The sequence below is a fragment of the Apium graveolens genome, chromosome 9 (assembly GCF_009905375.1).
Source record: "Apium graveolens cultivar Ventura chromosome 9, ASM990537v1, whole genome shotgun sequence".
Taxonomy (NCBI): Eukaryota; Viridiplantae; Streptophyta; class Magnoliopsida; order Apiales; family Apiaceae; genus Apium; species Apium graveolens.
In genome coordinates this window covers 34,926,107-34,945,404 of record NC_133655.1, presented here as the reverse complement: position 1 = coordinate 34,945,404, position 19,298 = coordinate 34,926,107, and the positions used below count along the sequence as shown (strand labels likewise).

General features: G+C 35.9%; 2 protein-coding genes across 2 annotated transcripts; one reads left to right on the top strand and one right to left on the bottom strand.

Moving 5' to 3' along the window:
- Positions 1-12,550: 12,550 nt before the first annotated feature.
- Positions 12,551-13,598, bottom strand: LOC141685196 (uncharacterized). Its single transcript, XM_074490313.1, has 2 exons — positions 12,975-13,598; positions 12,551-12,586 (listed from the first exon to the last, which is right to left on the bottom strand). The coding sequence occupies exons 1-2, from the start codon at positions 13,596-13,598 to the stop codon at positions 12,551-12,553; spliced, it is 660 nt and encodes a 219-aa protein (XP_074346414.1).
- A 967-nt stretch (positions 13,599-14,565) lies between these two features.
- On the top strand, positions 14,566-18,956 carry LOC141684831 (putative beta-1,4-xylosyltransferase IRX14H). Its single transcript, XM_074489963.1, has 3 exons — positions 14,566-15,504; positions 15,599-16,159; positions 18,414-18,956. Exons 1-3 carry the CDS (start codon positions 14,783-14,785, stop codon positions 18,658-18,660), a joined length of 1,530 nt encoding a protein of 509 aa, XP_074346064.1. The 5' UTR covers positions 14,566-14,782; the 3' UTR covers positions 18,661-18,956.
- The last annotated feature ends 342 nt before the right edge of the window (positions 18,957-19,298 follow it).

The window sequence follows — 19,298 nt, the reverse complement described above, 5'->3', positions numbered from 1 at the left end:
TAGTTTCCCTTTTAGGGTTCCAGATTTGAATTCGGGGAAGGTAAACAATGATCCAAAGAATTTAGCATAAAGATCAAAGTTCCCTTCTAATGCCTGTGAAGACATTTCCTTGTGACTCATCAGGTTATATCTGAATCATTGTCAACAAGTTGCCGATCTGCACCTATATCAGATCCACTATCCGCAGATGCATCCAGGGGATTTAAGCCTGGGGAGGTAGACACTGACCACTGACATATGGCTTTTGGATCAGTATCCTCTCCTAACACCTGTAAAGGCAATTGGTCCACTAACGAACCTTGAACAATCGAATCTGACCTTAAAATGGTCGAAACTCTTGTTTCCGTCAACTCATCCTTTGTGTGTGTAACCTCTCCTTGTGCATCAAGAATTGTTTATGTTTGAAGTGGTGACACTACATCGGATACCTTGGCCGACAGGCAAAATTCAATAGACGCACCCTGTTGAGAGAATGAATCTAGTAACTGTTTTTGTGCCTTTTCAGCCATTACATCTTTTTGAGAAAATGTATGGGGGCTAGCAGTTGTCTTGGGTTAAATACTACTCATCTATGTAGGAGACAGAGCTACTGGGTTGACTACAGAACCTTTCTTATGTGGTGCACTAAGGCACTATCTCCCTCACGCTCATTCATACTACATTTAGTGGTAAGAGAGTGTTGGTTGGTTCTGTTTCTGTGTTTGTCTTTACAGTCTGGGATAGATGTTGTGGGTTTTCAACCTCATGACTGTCAATGAAAGAAAGTCATTGGAGACTGAACCTGTAACACATAATATATGGTACTAGAGAGAAAATGATTTACAATAGTGATTTCAAAAGATTTTACATGAAATAAGAAATCACTAATGTAGAAAGAAGTTTAATTTTTGTTTTTCAAAATGAATGAGTTTTTGATAAAACATTGATCACTTAGGGTAAAGTCTAAGTAATTCTCATTCATGTCAAAAGCTTACAAATATCTGCAACATAATGTTAACAACATATCATTGACCGATACTTGTCAAGTACTTTAGATACTAATTGTTATGTTGCATAAACAATATACCACTACACATATAAAACAATATGATTGTGCCTAGTGATAAGATAGTTATAAATATGACGACTCTACTTATTCATATAAAACTGTAATTGCAGTTAGAGTGCCATACCATGTCCTTGACGATTGCTTGAGCTGTATACTAGTTCATACCAACCTGAAGTGAGATTGTGAAGAAGAGATTGCATAGTCCAATAGATCTGTAGCTGCAAAGTCCATGAACTGTGGTGCACTGACTTCCTCTTTTAACTCACCAATCAGGAGTACACTTGTACACATCTTACTAGAGTACAATTCCAAGTGTAATGTGCAGCAGGTGCCTGATATGTCATAATATTCTAAAGTCTCGTCACTGGTGCTATATGTTGGATACTGCTTCCTGATAATAACCTAGCACAATATACAAAATTACAATGATAACATTCCCAGCTTGCAAACAGCCATATCCCTCGGATAAACCTTTGCTGTTATCTCCAAAGGTAACCATGGGGCCAGCTTTCTCAACCACATTTGATAGCAGGGCTCTATCTCCGGTCATATGTCTTGATGATCCACTGTCAAGAATCCACACTACCGGTTATACTTGTTTAATGCCCTGCACTACAAATGGATTAGACCTTCTTCGGAACCCAAACTTGGTTGGGCCCGGCATACTTGTAGAACTGTCCTTTGTCAGGCAAAACAACATTTTTAATTTTAATTATCTCAACTTTCTCAATGACTGAACATTTGACCTTATAAACAGCCTTAACAAATTTCTGTTTAAGCTTAGGCATAAATGTCTCCTTTCTAGCCTTAGAAGGACTGGCAGTCTTAGACCTATCATGCTTCTTGTTATTCACATGCTGACGAGGAGTAGTCTTATCATTAGACACATGCTTACCATTAAAATAAGCATACATCATATTAAAAGCACAAGACATACAATTAGCAACACTACATGCTTTATGAGAGTGATTAACAGCAGGTAATTTATGCATGGTAGACATGGCATTATTGTTATCCAACTCATGTGTGTCTGAGTTAGTCTCAGTTGCTTTCACAACTTTGACTGGAACTTTCAACACACTTGACTTGGAAACAACCTTCTCATTAGCAAGATCTTTAGCACGTATTTCTTCTTGAATAACAGAAGAGGTCGCATCAAATGGTTCAGTAATTGATGCTTTATAGAGGGGTTCATCAACACCCTTAAGCACATGTGGTACTTCCCTCCCTTTAGCACAGACATGAGGAGGAGAGTTTATGCCTAATTCTCCAATAGCAACATTGTAATCATAACCTATTCCAGATGTTTGATTAACAACTTGCTTACTGTAGAACTCTTTAGCCTTCGAACAAGAATTGAAGTAGGCTCTAACCTTAGTCTCAAGACCGGTGATCTTGTCTTTGAGAATAGTTTCGAGTTTTCTATAACAGTCAACTCTATTCTCTAGAAAAGATACCTGTTCTTTTAATTTGTCTTGATTAATGTGCACAAGTCTTAATTCATTGACCTCTTTCTCAAGGTCTGTGATCTGTAAACTTAACAGTTCATTATCACGACGTGCACAATCTAAGTTACCTCTTAGATGATAAACCATTTCAGCATCAGAAAGTTTTACCTCTATTCTTGATGATGAAGCTTTTCCATCAATAGCCATAAGAGCAAGATTTCCTTCATCTTCATCTTCACTGTCAGTATCATCCCAGCTTCTTCCCTTTGCCAGATAAGCCCTTTCAGAGTTCTTTCTTACTTGCTTTGGCTTCCTACATTCTGTGGCAAAGTGTCCCAACTCATTGCAGTTATAGCATCTAATGGTGCTCCGATCAACCATTCCTGTTTTGTACCCACCACTGCTGGTGTTAGAGGATGAAGATCCACCTTTCTGGAATTTGTTGTAGTTGGACTTGTACTTAAGCTTGGGATTCCTCCTGAATCTGACATGGGAGAATCTCTTGACAATTTGGGCCATTGATTCATCTTCCAATTGCTCCAGCTCTTCCAAGGAATAAAAATCATCACTTGATTGATTTGTAGTAGGAGGATCATATTCTGCTACTAACTCATTTTCCTCACCCTTGGAAAACTGTACCATTCTTTCTAACTGTTGAGATTGTTGTTGTTGTTGACCTTCAGCTACAAGTGCAGTAGATGTGCTGACCATTCTATCCTTCCCGTAGACTTCCTTCTGTTGAATCTACTCCAACTCATAGGTTTTTAACACTCCATAGAGCCTGTCCAAAGAAATCTCACTCAGATCTCTAGCTTCTCTAATGGCAGTGATTCTATGTTCAAGATGAGCTGGCAGTGTTAAAAGGAACTTTTTGTTGACCTCCCTGATTGAATAATACTTTCCATTGATGTTCAGGTTGTTGATCAACGCATTGTACCTCTCAAACACTTCAGTAATTCCTTCTCCTGGATTTGATTTGAAATGTTCATATTCAGAGGTTAGGATTTCCAACTTGTTCTCCCTAACTTCCTCTGTGCCTTCATTAATCACCTCAATAGTTTCCCACATGTGTTTGGAATTTTTACAGTTCATCACATGTCTGTTCATCAAGGGATCAAGGGAATCAATTAATATTAATTGAAGGCTGGCATCCAAGGAGGCTTCTTCCTTCTCAGCAGGAGTAAAATCTTCAGGCTCTTTTGGATAGGTTCTAGCTTCAGTAGTCACCACACCATCTATTATTACCTCCGGTTCAATAACCATCGGAGTTTTTATACCCTTCTTTAACAAGTTTGAATATTTGGGATTTGCAACTTGTAAAAATAATAGCATCTTCTTCTTCCACATGATATAATTCTCTTTATCAAATTGTGGAATTTTAACGGTTCCAACTTTATGTGAAGTCATTATGAATTTTTGAATAAATAAAAATTCAAGGAGTTGAAAAATCACAAAAGTCTAGGATCTTGATTTGTTCGTTAATCAGAAGGCTCTGATACCAATTGTTAGGTCCCAATGTGTTTGTAGAAGGGGGGGTTGAATACAAACAGTACCGAATAATCAAATTAAATGCGGAATAAAAAATGTGAAACAAAATTCAAGTTAAATAAAAATATTATTAAACTTGAAAGGTGTTACAACAACTGTATAGATTACAAGGAATTAATCTCAAATCAATTATCACAAATCTAGAATAAATTCGACATGAACTTTTTCTATTTTTGCAATAATTAGAATCAAATGCTAAACGCGATTTGAGATTAAGTTCTAGGGATTTTGATCCGCTAGATTGTTACACAAGAACAAGATAAAGATTTCTAGTTAATTGGATTTAACTTTGCAATCTAGAAATTGATCTTTGAAATAAGCAGATGAAAAATGAAATATTTGCTGCGGCTGCTGTGTTCTTGTTTTTTGTTTGTTGGATGATTGAGTTGTAGTTAACTGCTGCTTGTCTACTTCTTTTTAATCAACAGAATAGAATTGACCTGGCAAGACAATCCTTTGGCCAGCAAGACTTTCGGTATGACAATATTTACAACTAGCAAGACAATCAAAATGAACTAGCAAGACTTTCGGTATGACTATTGATTGTCATACCGATTGTCATATTAGTTCAAATAAATTGTCTTGCTGAATTAATAACCGATTTTAATCTAAACAGAAATTCTAATAAGACAATTAAATGTATTGGCAGGACTTTCGGTATGACTATCAATTGTCATACCGATTGTCATACTAGTTCAAATGAATTGTCTTGTTTTGAATTTAAGCAGATTTTAAACCAATTAAAATCTTGTAAATCCTCAATATTAATTCTAAATTAATTAATCAATTTAATTCAATTAATCAATAAATTAATCTTTGCAGATATAATTTATTTTCTTAATTAAATTATATGACTTAATTAGTTAATAGAGAATTAATACTAACCCTGAGCAGCATCCATTCTTCTGACAATCTTCTGAAAATCACTGAGACTTATGAATCAATTCCGCCACTTCAATGTTGACACTCGATGTACTGTCTGGTTCATGAGTGACTAACTTCCGTGACGTTTCTTCATGTCTTGACTTTGACACTTTGATTTTCTTCAGATTAAATCCTTGTAATTAATGATACTCTGACGAGATCTCTGTCACTTGATTAAATCCACGATCTTGATTTATATCACTGAGGCATGATCAACTTCTTGAACTTCTTCCAGTGAATTAACTCCTCAAGTCTGTAGATGAACCTTGTTTCTGAATCCTTTGACAGATATTACTTTGCGAGATCTCTCTGACGGTAGATCCACTATTTACTTATTACATTCTTATTTGAGTTGAGTTGAATCCTCGAATATACAAATAGGCTATGACATATGACTTACAGAAACAAAGCAAGACTGGTAGCTAAAGGGTATTCTCAAGCTGAAGGCATTGATTATGATGAAACCTATGCTCCAGTGGCTAGACTAGAGGCCATCAGGATATTTTTGGCATTTGCAGCATTCTCTAACTTTAAAATTTATCAAATGGATGTCAAGAGCGCCTTTCTGAATGGAAAGCTGGATGAAGAGGTATATGTAGAGCAACCTCCTGGTTTTGAAGATCCAGATCATTTGGATTTTGTCTTCTTTCTTTTCTAGGCTATCTATGGACTCAAACAGTCTCCGAGAAAATGGTATGACACTCTCTCTGAATTTCTTCTTGAAAATAGCTTTATTAGAGGTGTCATAGACAAAACTCTCTTTTCTAAAAAGCATAAGAATGATACTATATTAGTCCAAGTCTATGTGGATGATATAATATTTGGGTCTACTAATGATAATCTCTGTAAGAGATTTGCTAAGTTAATGCACAGCAAATTTGAAATGAGCATGATGGGAGAGTTGAAGTTCTTTCTTGGATTACAAGTAAATCAAAGGTTAGATGGAACTTTTATTTGTCAATCCAAGTATCTCAAAGAACTCCTTAAAAAGTACAATCTAGAGGATTCTGCATCAGCAAGGACTCCGTCAACTACAGCTGTCAAGCTTGGACCATGTGAAAACTCCATTAAGGTAGATGTCACAAGCTACAGAGGTATGATTGGCTCATTACTCTATCTTACTGCAAGTAGACCAGATATTATGTATGCTACATGCTTATGTGCAAGGTTCCAAGGGATCCTAGAGATATTCATCTCGTTGCTGTTAAACGAATCTTAAGATATCTTAAGGGAACACCAAATCTAGGTATTTGGTACCCTAAAGAATCTGGTTTTAACCTTGTTGGATATACAGATTCAGATTACGCAGGAAGTGTTGTTGATAGGAAAAACACCTCAGGGAGTTGTCAATTCCTAGGTAGCAGGCTAGTCTCATGGTACAACAAGAAACAGCAAACAGTTTCCAACTCAACGGCCGAGGCTGAATATATTGCTGCTGGAAGCTGCTGTGCTCAGATCTTGTGGATTAGGAACCAGCTACGAGACTATGGCTCTGTATTGAACAAAATTCCTATTTTATGTGACAATACAAGTGCAATATCCATCACCAACAACCCTGTGCAGCACTCAAGGACAAAGCACATCGACATCAGGTATCATTTTATTAGAGAGCACGTCATGAATGGTACTGTTGAACTATTTTTTGTTCCAACAGAAGAACAAATAGCAGATATTTTCACTAAACCTCTTGATGAATCCATATTTACCAAATTAGTTGGTAAATTGGGTATGTTGAATAGCTTTAGTGATTAAACTTGTGAATATCTGAAATCTGTTCTTGAGTGAATTTACAAATGAATTTTTCATAAATGAAAAATTCATTTGCAAATTTATTTTATCGTTTTCCAAAATTTCCTGCTTATTTCTATATAATTTTTATTATCTCATTTGTTTTATTTACTCTACTTGTTAATTTTAAATATCTCAGAATATTTTATTTTCACTAAAAATATTTTTCTATTACTATGAATTTTACTTTCTAAAATTCAACAAAAATCTATTTTTGGAATGAAAATAATTAATTCTGAAATATTGTCTTTATTTTTGTAAATACTTTCTGAATTTTTACTATTAATATAAGACTTTATTTCAGTTTTTCATATTTGTTAATATTTTATGTAAATATTTAATTGTCTCTCTACTAAAATGACAATCGGCAAGACAATTTAAATTGTCTTGCTGAAAATCATTTTAGTACATATATATATATATATTTATTTATGTGTATTTATTTTAATTTTAATGCTACTATGACAATCGGCAAGACAATTGAAATTGTCTTGCTGAAAGTCATTTCAGTCTAATTGTGTTTTATTTTGTTAATCAGTATAGTTTTAAACTGGCAAGACAATCGGTATGACTATCAATTGTCTTGCCAGTTATAAACCTTATATATAAATATTTTCCTTTTATTTTATACTGGTATGACAATCGGTATGACTATAAGATTGTCATACCAGTCATATATATTTAGTGTTTATTATTTTTATTACTCTTATTTCTTCTATTTTCTAATTTGATTTTGCCTTGTAAGACTATCGGTATGACAATCGGTAAGACTATCCCAAATTGTCATACCGGTTGTCTACTTATAAGTTTTTTTTGTTGTTTTGTTAAGTCATTCAATCAGTTTTTGTTTTTGTTAAAAATTTCAACAGTCTTCAATTATTTTTCTCTCTTCTCTCTCTATCTCTCATATTCGAACCAGATCAAATCTTCCTCCATTATCTTTCTTGCTCGAGTTTTTACTCAGCAAACTAAAACTTCACTCCTGTGATATATACATACAAGTATATACTTACAGAAGTGCTGCCCATTTTTTCTTTTCTTTTACTTCAATTCAATTTTTCCCCAAAATCAGTTTTTTTTATTTTTTTTTATTTTTATTTTAATTTCTGTTTTGTGTCTTTTGGCTATTCAAATCTGCGTTTATGAGTTAAGAATTTTAACGTGATACATTTCTGTCTAAATTTTTCGATTATAATTAATTTAATTTGAATTATTAAATTAATTTAATTAATTCGAATTTTCTTAATATTATTCTTAAAATTCTGAAAGTGTGTGTCTTATTATTATTTTTAAATGGCTCTCAATTTCCAAATTGTTTCGCATAATCTTGTTGGTTATTTTAATCCAGATAAATGTGATGTAGAAAAATTTAAGCCATGGATTAGATTTTTAAATGACCATTCGATTGTTAGCTCTGCTATTAAATCAAATGTGATTTTAAATGTTGATCTGCTAAGACTGATTTGCACAACCTCTACTGTGGCCGATGATTTTAAATCGTTTTCATTCACCGTGGCAAACACACAGTATGTGGTTGATAAAACAGTCGTCAATCAAGCTTTAAATTTTTCTATGGACAATTTCTGTAATTTGCCCTCTGAAAATGATATTTCAAACTTTTTCCATGCTATGCACTATCAGGGGGTGATCAATTTAACTAAACTTTCAAAATCCAATTTGGTGTCTGAATGGGACATTTTCTTCAATACTCTTTCTAAAGTGTTTGCCAACTGCACTAAATCCAACTTTCACAACATCACTTCCACTCTGCAGTATATTGGTCTTGCGGTTGTTTTCAATCAAAGGATCAATTTTGGCAAACTACTTTTACCCATTCTCTTGAGACGTCTCACTACTGCTTTACGTGATCATTCTACAAATCGTAGGGTCTCGTGTTACTATGCTCGTTTTCTTATTCTTATAGCAGATCATCTTCTCACACCTGAGCACAAAGCCCTTTTTGCTAACTCCGCATTAACCGAACCCCCTCCTGTAAGCAAAAAGATTTACACCCGCCAAGACACAACTTTCAAATTCATGCAAGTTCCAGTACTTGTATCTGCTTTCATGGCCACTTATATTCCCTTACCTATTTTCAATCTTCCCGGTCATGAACAGCAAGCTCAACCTCCAGTGGTTCAAGCCACCCAGGCTCCTCCAACATCAGATGCTCTTCCATTACAGGTAGTAATTCCTCACTCTCACTCCATTCCTACTTCTGTTGAAAGACCCCCAATGGTTGATAGGACTGATCATGAAGTTGTAGAACCACAGCTTCAATCCCAGGTCATAGAGCCAAACACAGAGTCACAACCTATCTCAACCTCTCCCCCACTGTCTAAAATGTTACCCAAAAGGTTAATAGGAAGTAGTGTATTGGTGGATGTGAATGAACCCTCAGCTCTGCCTCCTCCGAAGAAAAGAAGAACATTTACTGAGGCATCTGAAAGCCCATCCTTGTCCTCCCAACAGGACATGGACTTTGAAATGGCCACTGAACAGTTACTAGAAACATCCTCTCAACAGGATGAATCTATTGAAATTCGCTATAGGGCCATGGCATCTTGTACTGAGTCAAGCACAATTCCATTACTCACAATGGAACCATACATACCCGTAGATGATACTCAGGATACGGAGCGAGGAGTGCACATAGAGTCTGTTACAGTGCCTGCCATAGTTACGGCAGAAGAGCAATCACATGCTTCTGAGGGAAAATCTGACTCTCAGCCACCTTTAATAGAGTCATTTTCACCCCTCCCAGATCCAACACCTCTGGCTCCCTCACGGGATTCTCCACTCGCAGATTTATCTGGAGAAAGTGGAGGGCAACTCGGTCAATCTATCCCTGAAACAATTCAGACATCTATTTCACATGAAATGATAGGTTTGACTGAGGATCGGGACTCGCGAATTCCCATTGCACCACCACTGACCTCTCTTGAAGAGGCTAGGGTGATTTTAATTGCAGGTACAGAAGAACAGCAACAGGAAGACTCCTCACGAGCAATTATATTGAGAGAAACACAAGCACGTGAGGTGAGTGAACCAAACACGAGTGAAATTCAGGTGAGAGCACACACAGACACAGACACTGAAAACATGTTAGCTCAAATTGCTGCTTTAAAAGAAGAACTTGCTAAAAGCCAAGCTGAAGCTAAATCATTCAAAGCACAAGTGGTTGAACGGTCTTCTTCTTCCACCTCTGTCAACAATCAGTTGGCACTCATCAGGAATGATATCTCAGATCTCAAGACCACTGTCATACCAAAGCTCAATTCCATTCAGGAAACTCCAACTTTATCAGCTGATGACATTTTTAACTTCTGCTCTCTACATACAAGAATGACTTCTCTTGAAGACCTGGTTGAAATGAATCATTCACTGGACTCCTCCAGATTTCTAAAGATAGAAACGGGCATGGAACATCTTAATGAAGGGATGAAACACTTGTATTTCATGATCAAGAATTCTCACTGCCCTAATGAAGAACAAAGAACTTACTTTGAAGGGCCGTCTGGTGGAGGCTCAGGCTCTGGAAGTGATGGAGGTCATGGAGGTTCTAAAGGAAAGTCAGTAGAGGATCCCTCAACTAAGGGGGAGAAGAAAGGGAGTAGTGGAAAGGGAAAAGAAAAAGATACCTCTGCTGGAGACAAAGGAAAGGCTGATGATGTCTACTACAGTGGAGAACATGATGACTTTGATATTTTTGACATTCCCACTGAACCAGTCTTGGAAGATAAAGATGGTTTATTTGAAGCTGAAGAGGAAAGTGATTTTGGAGAATGGGAAGAGGAAGCTATAGTGGATCCTATCTTTGAGAAAGAGTTTCAGCAGCAGCAGTCAGAGATGAAAAGAAAAGAAGCTGAACTCAAAAAGGTCTCCCAGATCATTGACATGAGGAAAGACATACAAAGAACAGAAACTCTTCAAAAGCAACGTCTTCATGACATTAAGGCTCAAGAAAGGAGAAGAGATGTCAGACTGAAGATTGGTGAAAAATGGGATGAAGCTAGGAGAGTACTTGATATGCCTCAGCTGAGCACTAACAATGATAGGCAGTTCCTACATCTTCTTGACAAGCTGGAAATCTCAAATCCTAACAATGACATGTACATGAATGCTATCAAGACTGAAGTCTCAAGGATCACAGCTGCTTTTGACAGATCCCTAAATGAGATGAGCATTTTTGTATATTGTCAGAGTGAAGGATCTTTCAAGGTGTCACTTCATCTGTTTGAGAATCGTTCTTTTTCAGAGATTTGGGTTCTTCTCAACAAAGTAAAAAGAAGCTCAGAATTGAATGAAGTTCTTCGAGAAAGGCTTAAAGAGTTTGCCAGCAGGGCTAGTCCTCAAGTGGTCAACAATCCTCATCAGGTGAGATTCTTTAAGTCGGATTGTCTTCAAATCTGTCAGCTAGATGCACAATCTCTTAAAGACTACTCAGCTAAGCATCTGGTCTGGATGGAACATCATTTAAGAACTGCTGGATACTCATCCATGTTAAAGACTCAAGCTGCTGATTTGATTCAAGCTTATTGTGAAAAGAATATTAAAAGGTACAATCAGTTCAAGAATAAGCTGAAGTCAGTTGGAGTTCAACCAGTCAGACCAGCAAGCTTCACTTCAGAAAAGGATCGTGTCTTTGACAAGGAGTTGCTTCAAGATTTAGAAGAAGGTGAAGTCAGAAGAGAAGACAACTGAAGTCAATTAGCTCAAAACTCAATGTAATATGATTAGAGCTTTATGAATCAAGATAGACTAATGTAGTTATATGTTCAGGCTAGAGGAACATCTATCTTGTATTCACTTGTAAATTTCTTTTGGAATCTGGAAAATGTTAAATATAATCCAGAACTTTTCTGCTATTTACTTTGCATTACTGTTTATATCTTTTTCTTATTTGTTAGTTGAGTTATCCTCTAGGTATTTGTTGTTATTGTCTAACAAACAAATAGGGGGAGATTGAAAGGCATATGTTAAGCCTATTTATTTATTCGAGGATTTAACTCAACTCAAATAAGAATGTAATAAGTAAATAGTGGATCTATCGTCGGAGAGATCTCACAAAGTAACATCTGTCAAAGGGTTAAGAAACATTGTTCATCTACAGACTTGAAGATTCACTGGAAGAAGCTCAAGTAATTGATCAAGCCTCAGTGATATAAATCAAGATTGTAGATTTAACCAAGTGACAGAGATCTCGTCAGGGTATCAATTAATTACAGGAATTTAATCTGAAGAAAATCAAGACTTGGAGAAACATCACAGAAGTTAGTCATTCATGAACCAGACAGTACATCGAGTGTCAACATTCAAGTGGTGAAATGGATTCAGTGATTTTCAGAAGATTGTCAGAAGAGTGGTTGATGTTCAAGAGTAGTATTAATTCTGTATTAATTAATAAAGTCATTTAAATTAATTAAGAAAATAAATTAAATCTGCAAAGATTAATTTATTGATTAATTGAATTAATTGGTTAATTAATTCTGAATTAATATTATGCATTTTTCAGAAATGATTTTGAATTTATATTCAAAAAGAAAATCAGCAAAACAGATTTGAATTGGTATGACAATTGGATTGTCATACCGAAAGTCCTACCAAGTCTTTCTGGATAGTTCTACCAAGTCATTCTATTGTCCTACCGATAGTCTTTCCAAGTCAAGTAATTGTCCTACCGAAAGTTCTACCAGTTCAAAGGATTGTCTTGCTAGTTCATTTTGGATTGTCTTGCCGAATGTCATGCTGATTCAATTCGAGTGATCTGTTTACTTAAACAAACAGAAGCAGATCATTTTGTCAACACAATTGAATACACAGCTAACCACTGAAGAACACAAAACAAACAGAAGCAGAGAAATTATTGTAAAATTCTCAGAGCATTTATTTCTAGCAGTTATTGTTAAATCCAATCCACTAGAAATTCTTTTGTTGTTCTTGTGTAACTATCTAGCGGATCAAAATCCCTAGAACTTAATCTCAAATCGCTTTTAGCATTTGATTCTAATTATTGCAAAAATAGAAAAAGTTCATGTCAAATTTATTCTAAATTTGTGATAATTAATTTGAGATTAATTCCTTGTAACAGATACCGTTGTTGTAACACATTTCAAGTTTAATAAAAGTTTTATTTAACTTGAATTTTGTTTCAATTTTTATTCCGCATTTTATTCGATTAAACGGTATTGTTTGTATTCAACCCCCCTTCTACAAACATATTGGGACCTAACACCTTTCCAAGCGGTGGGGCAGTTTTTCCACTTCCAGTGCGTGCAGTCAATGCTTCCAAGCATACCCGGAAATCCTCGTTGTTCAGCAACATCAAGTAATCGGATAATATCATTAGCATTAGGAGACCTCAAATACTCATTGGAGAATACACTAACTACAGTCTCGGTGAATTTTTTGAGACTCTCCATTGCAGTGGTTTCACCTATACGAATGTACTCATCCATAAAATCTCCTGTAACCCTATAGGCAAGCATTCTAAGTGTCGCGGTTACTTTTTGCATAGAAGATAAACCAAGTCGTCGAGCATTATCTATTCTCTGCACAAAATACGGCTCAAATGACTCTACCTCTCTTAAAACACGAAGAAATAACGGACGACTCATACGAAATCTTCTTCGAAATAGATTTGATGGATACACCAGATTCTCTGCAAAATAATCACGAAATAGGCGTTCGTTCCCCATGTTATGATCACGCCGAATAATCTTACGATGTTGCCTAGTTTTATGATGATTTGATATATGCCCATAAGCCTCCTCAATTTCGACATCGCTATCATCTTCTGATGAAAAATATGCCAATATTTTACGAAACAATGATCGAACCATTTGAGATTTGTGAGAAGTAGTAAGAATTTCCTTCTTGCAAATAAGATTTGGAAGTATGATAAAGATGAGTTTTCGTTAAATAGTGTTGAAGGTGAAAAAGTAGGAGATTTTAAAGTGATGTTATATTTGATCTCAAATTTGAAACTAAAAAGGAGAGAGAAAGAGTATGGGGATAAGGACGGGGTAGGGGTGTACGCAGTTCAGATCGGATCGGTTTTGGGGTAAAAGTTGAACCAAACCGCGAAGAGCGGTTTTAGAAAATTGTCATCCGCAACCGGATTTGCGGTTGCGGTTAACCGCGTCAACTGCGGTTGCGAATTTGCGGTTATTGCGGATCGGTTTGCGGTTCAACCACTTATTTTAAAATAATTAATAATTTGCAAAAAAAAAATTGGAATATTAATAAATTCAAGTTTAAGTTATGTGATAAATTTACATTCAAAAATAAAATACAAACTAATGTTCCGTGTGAAACAAGTATATTAAAAACATACAAAAATATGGAGGCGAGAGAAAAGAAAAAAGAAAATGATAAAAAAAATTACATGTTGATTACATTTTCCATTTGTTTGGTTATATATTTTATAATGATTGTGAATTTTATGAACGAAGTATTAATATTAATCTAAGATTAGTTAATAAATGTGTATACTTATTAATTTATATGATATCAACTACATTTTTGGAAATATATTTTATTATAAATATTTGTTGCGAGTTGCGGTTGCGATTTTGTGATTTTCAAGAATTTAAAACCGCATCCAAATCGCGAATGAGCGGTTTTTAAAATTTAAATCCACAATCAACCCAAGTTTCGCGATTATCCGCATAATGCGGTTCGGTTGCGAGCAGTTGAGCGGTTGGATGCGATTGGGCGGTTGTCAGTACAAGTTAGACACCCTAGACTGGTCCCTCTCCCTCGCTGTCCGTAAAAACATACTATAAATTACACATACAGACATAACATAAGTACTTACATATTAGAAATCTACACACCAACTGCTTCCTTTTAGTTAGTTGGTCGGTCTGTCTGTCTTTCTGATGCAGATGTTGAATCAAATCCAATCATCATTTTTCTTCAATTTCAAGCAATTTTCTTGAAATTTAACCTACATAAAGTTTTTTCCTTTCTTTTTAAATAACCCACCAAATCAAAACCCCAAACCCCAACTTTACTTCAAAAAATGAAGCTTTCTGCTGTGCAACAGAGCTATTTGGGTCGCCGGAGCAATAGCTTTAGAGGGTCATCGCCGTTGGAAAGTTCAGACAACCCCATCAAATCTCCGGCCACGGTTTTATGGTTAGTTTTTCATTGTTTGTGCTGTTTGGTTAGCTTGGTTCTTGGCTTTAGATTCTCTAGACTTGTGTTTTTTCTTTTGTTTACCACATCGAATACGATATATACTACAACCCCTTTTCGATCAGCTACTGATGTTGTAGATGATAAGCCTACATTGCCTGTGCTGAATTCGAACCCGGGTTTTGAAACTCCGTTGAATAGGAGTACTAGTAGTGTAGTGGTGGGGCGGCATGGGATTTTGATTAGGCCTTGGCCTCATCCGAATCCTGAAGAGGTTATGAAGGCTCATAGAATTATTGAGAGGGTTCAGAGAGAACAGAAGTTTCAGTATGGGATTAAAAACCCTAGAAATTTGATTGTTATTACACCTACTTATGTACGGACATTTCAAACTTTGCATTTTATTGGATTGATGCATTCGTTGATGAATGTTCCGTATGAGGTCACTTGGATTGTTGTTGAAGCTGGTGGACCAACCAATGAGACGTCGTCGCTGCTATTTAAGTCGGGACTTTCAAATATGCACATTGGGTTTAATGAAAAGATGCCAAATTCGTGGGAGGATCGTCACAAGATGGAGGCGAGGATGAGAATTCATGGATTGAGGTGAACTTCTTGTTAAGTTATATTGCACTTATAAGTGTATATGTTTTGTTTCGAAGTTCTTTGATTAATGGTAGATTTTTTTCTAATTGCACAGAGTTATCAGAGAAAAGAAACTTGACGGGATTGTGATGTTTGCGGACGATAGTAATATGCACAGTATGGAATTTTTTGATGAGATTCAAAAAGTGAAGGAAGTTGGTGCTGTCTCTGTTGGTATTCTTGCTCATTCCGGTAATTCTGATGAGGAACAAGTATCAATAGTTCAGAAGATAGGAGAGGAGAGTAAGTCAAGTTTACCAATTCAAGGTCCAGCTTGCAATTCGTCAGACCAATTGGTAGGTTGGCACACTTTTGATCCATTGCCATATGTGGCAAATAGTGCAAGGTATATTGGTGACAAGGGAATTGTGCTGCCTCTAAAGATGGAATGGGCAGGATTTGTGTTGACTTCCAGGCTGCTTTGGGAAGAAACTGAAACTAATCCAGACTGGGTTAAACATCTGCAGAAGGTAGTTGACAGTGGACAGGAGACATATAATCCCCTGTCTCTATTGAAAGATCCTGCAGTAGTGGAACCACTAGGAAGTTGTGGGCGTAAAGTCATGTTATGGTGGCTTCGTGTTGAAGCTCGTTCTGATAGTAAATTTCCTGCAAGGTTAGTCATTTGCTCTGTGCCGTTTTGTGTATTGATAATACTGCTATGTCTATTGGCTAATCATTGAATGTCTTACATATAGAACAAAGTTTAATGTTATATTTTATGTTACCTGTTAGTAATTGTATAATTTGGTCGAAGCCTTCTATTTTATTGCATTTGGTTGGGCCAGCGTAAACTTCACTATGAATTAAGATTTGACTAATTAGTTGCCTTCTTAAGTGTGAAACCATTTAATTGAAATAAAATGTTGCCTAATTATGAACTGCGTGGAGGGAAAACATGTGTATGTTTTCTCGTTATTGGTCTGTTATTAAGTTGAAGTGTCCTCAGTAATCTGAATATTTGATGTTCCACATAAAATTGAAATTACTGACTGTACATTTGATGGTTGTTCTAGTTTTCTCACTCTTATGATTATAGGTTGAGCTTTCTAATATTTTCCGAGCATGATGGACTACTGACAAATCTTTTTACATGAAGAACTATAACATGCATCTGTTTGTTTTCATCTTCCCTTGAATATTTCATCAGAAAGATAAAAACCTATAAAGCATGAACCATTTTAACACTTAAGGTATAATCCTTATCGGCCATCCCGTAAAAGGAAAAGAGAACTTGCAGCTTGATCAAAGCTCTTTTACGCAGTTTTGAACAGGCAAGCTTGAAATATTTTGTGGAGATGGAGTAAATTATAAATCATAGTAGACTGTCATGGCAGCTAGTATAATAACTTCTTTAAGAAGGTATGTCGTGAACATTAGATCCTATGGTGAGACGTAAAAAATCGTAACACCCATGACCCATGATGGCCTTGATGTTGTTAGACCTCATTTCCTGGTCTACTGCAGATAATATAGAGTTAGCCAGGTTCAAAGATTTGCAGTCTGATAGACACACGGGGCAGACTTTCTGAAGCCCCTGAACTAGACTTGGTTGTTTTCTCCCAACATTACAGTTAAATTAGATATATGAAGATCTTATAATTGTATAAATTTATCCGTTAGAATTTGCCCGTCTGTCTTTTACCCATGGTTGGTAGTTCTATGGGTACCCCTCAGCTACTAGATTGCTAAAGGTTAGCCTTAGTTCATGCGCTATGTGCCTATGTATTTTATTCTTGTTATCGACTATTTCAAACTACAAATTCAAATGCATTATGTGCCTGAGTATTAGAATATTGTAATTGACCATTTCAAACAGAACAATATTAAAAAAATTTAGTGTTCTAAACTTGGTTACATGTTCAAATCGCTTTGTATTCTTCCTGCACATGTGATCCTGCTAACTTTTAAAGTACATCTACCATAACCTCAAATTATTATTAAAACTTGGAAGTTGTATTAACTCTCAAGGTATTTATAATGGATGAAGTTGGAACTTAAAGGGTGTTTGGATTAGTTTATGTACCTCTTACTTATAAGAGGTAAAAAAGAATAACATTCAGGGGGTACTTCTACCTCTTATAAGAGGTGGATAAACTAAGTCAAACCGGCTCATATTGTTTTTTGATGAGCTGACTTGATTGATACTGCTCTGGGTACCTGCACGTCCCTGTACTTCCCTGTACTTTATATATCCAGAACCTCGCGAACTAATTTAACTGCTTTAAGTAACAAATCAAAGATGATTTATTTGCAACTAAAGATAACGTATAATGATTATCCATTAAATTGCAAGGACAATATATGGAAGTGAAGTATATAATACCTGTGAACCAGTGTTACCGAGAGACGAGAAGTGCATGAAAGTTTATTATATTTATTTGTTTGAAATCTTATTTAGTGAAATTAATATGTAATAAACTTACTGCCTTCTTTGATACAAGTTGCAATAAGAGTCTCAAAAATAATGCTGAAAGTTTTTGGAGGTCAAGGAATTTGACAATTGAATATTATGGTGCATGGACTTTTTGGTATCTTCTGCTGCCGTACCTGGTTGTCGAGGACTGCAGACATGTGGAAGGCATCTTGCCAAAACCAATAGACTAGCAGTTTATAATATAACTTTCGATCATGCTTGGGAAGTGTGGTCATAATGCAAAGAAGCTCTTATATTTTATGAGCATTTGCTATATGAGTTTATAGATGATTAGCAGTATCAGATAAAAAGCAGGACCACCTGATGCTGTTAGTAATCTCAGTATAACTAGCATGCTAACGTGAATGAATTTGTTATAAATGCATTTCATAGGAACTTCTAAACCTGTCAAATATGCATGTCAGCAAAATAAATGACCTTTTGTCCTGTGCAGGTGGATTATTGATCCTCCACTAGAGGTTACTGTTCCAGCAAAACGCACACCATGGCCAGATGCTCCCCCCGAGTCGCTTTCTTATGAAAAAGTTGCTGCTATTCAAAAGAACACCGACAACACTGAGAAGCGTGCAACAAAAACACGAACACCCAGATCAAAGCGCAATTCCAGAAGCAAAAGAAAACGTGAAGCTCGAGGTAATGTAGATTCGCACAACTCTGCAAGCCGTATCAGTGAGAACTAAGATTTTACCCCCAAATGGCACATGAATTACTTGCCTGTTTGAATTTTGAAATTGATGGGATTGGAAACACAAAATATTGAAGCTGAAGCAGGACTGCCGGCCAAAAATAGAAGAAGGATCAGACGATGAGTAAGTAGATATATGGATATGGATTTCTGTTTCCACTGCCTAATACCCCGACAACGGTGAAATGGTAAATTAGAAAATTGAATCATCGGATCTCCATTTAGCTTACACGTCCTTAAAACCTAAATGTTACTACATCTTTGTGATGAATTAGATCAGTTTATATTACACATTTCCTATAGAAGCTAGACAAAGTTATTTCATGGTGTTCTACAAGTATGAGATTCGGTGTGAAAATAAAAACGTTTGTGACGAGCCACAGCCAACAGGTATACCCTATATAAAATACACGATTTTTTTTAAGTTCATCTTACTCTATGGATACAGACGTAGAGTCGTAGAGTTTTCGTTTTGATGTCGAATTCACTGTGTGTGCTAATCGTTGCTTCATATTCATCTAACAGACATATAATTTTGTTTCTTGTCGAATAAAATTTGGATTGCGCCTCAGGTCAGGTTTTCTAAGGCCAAACCAAACACCAATATATCCTACATTCAAGATTAAACATTCA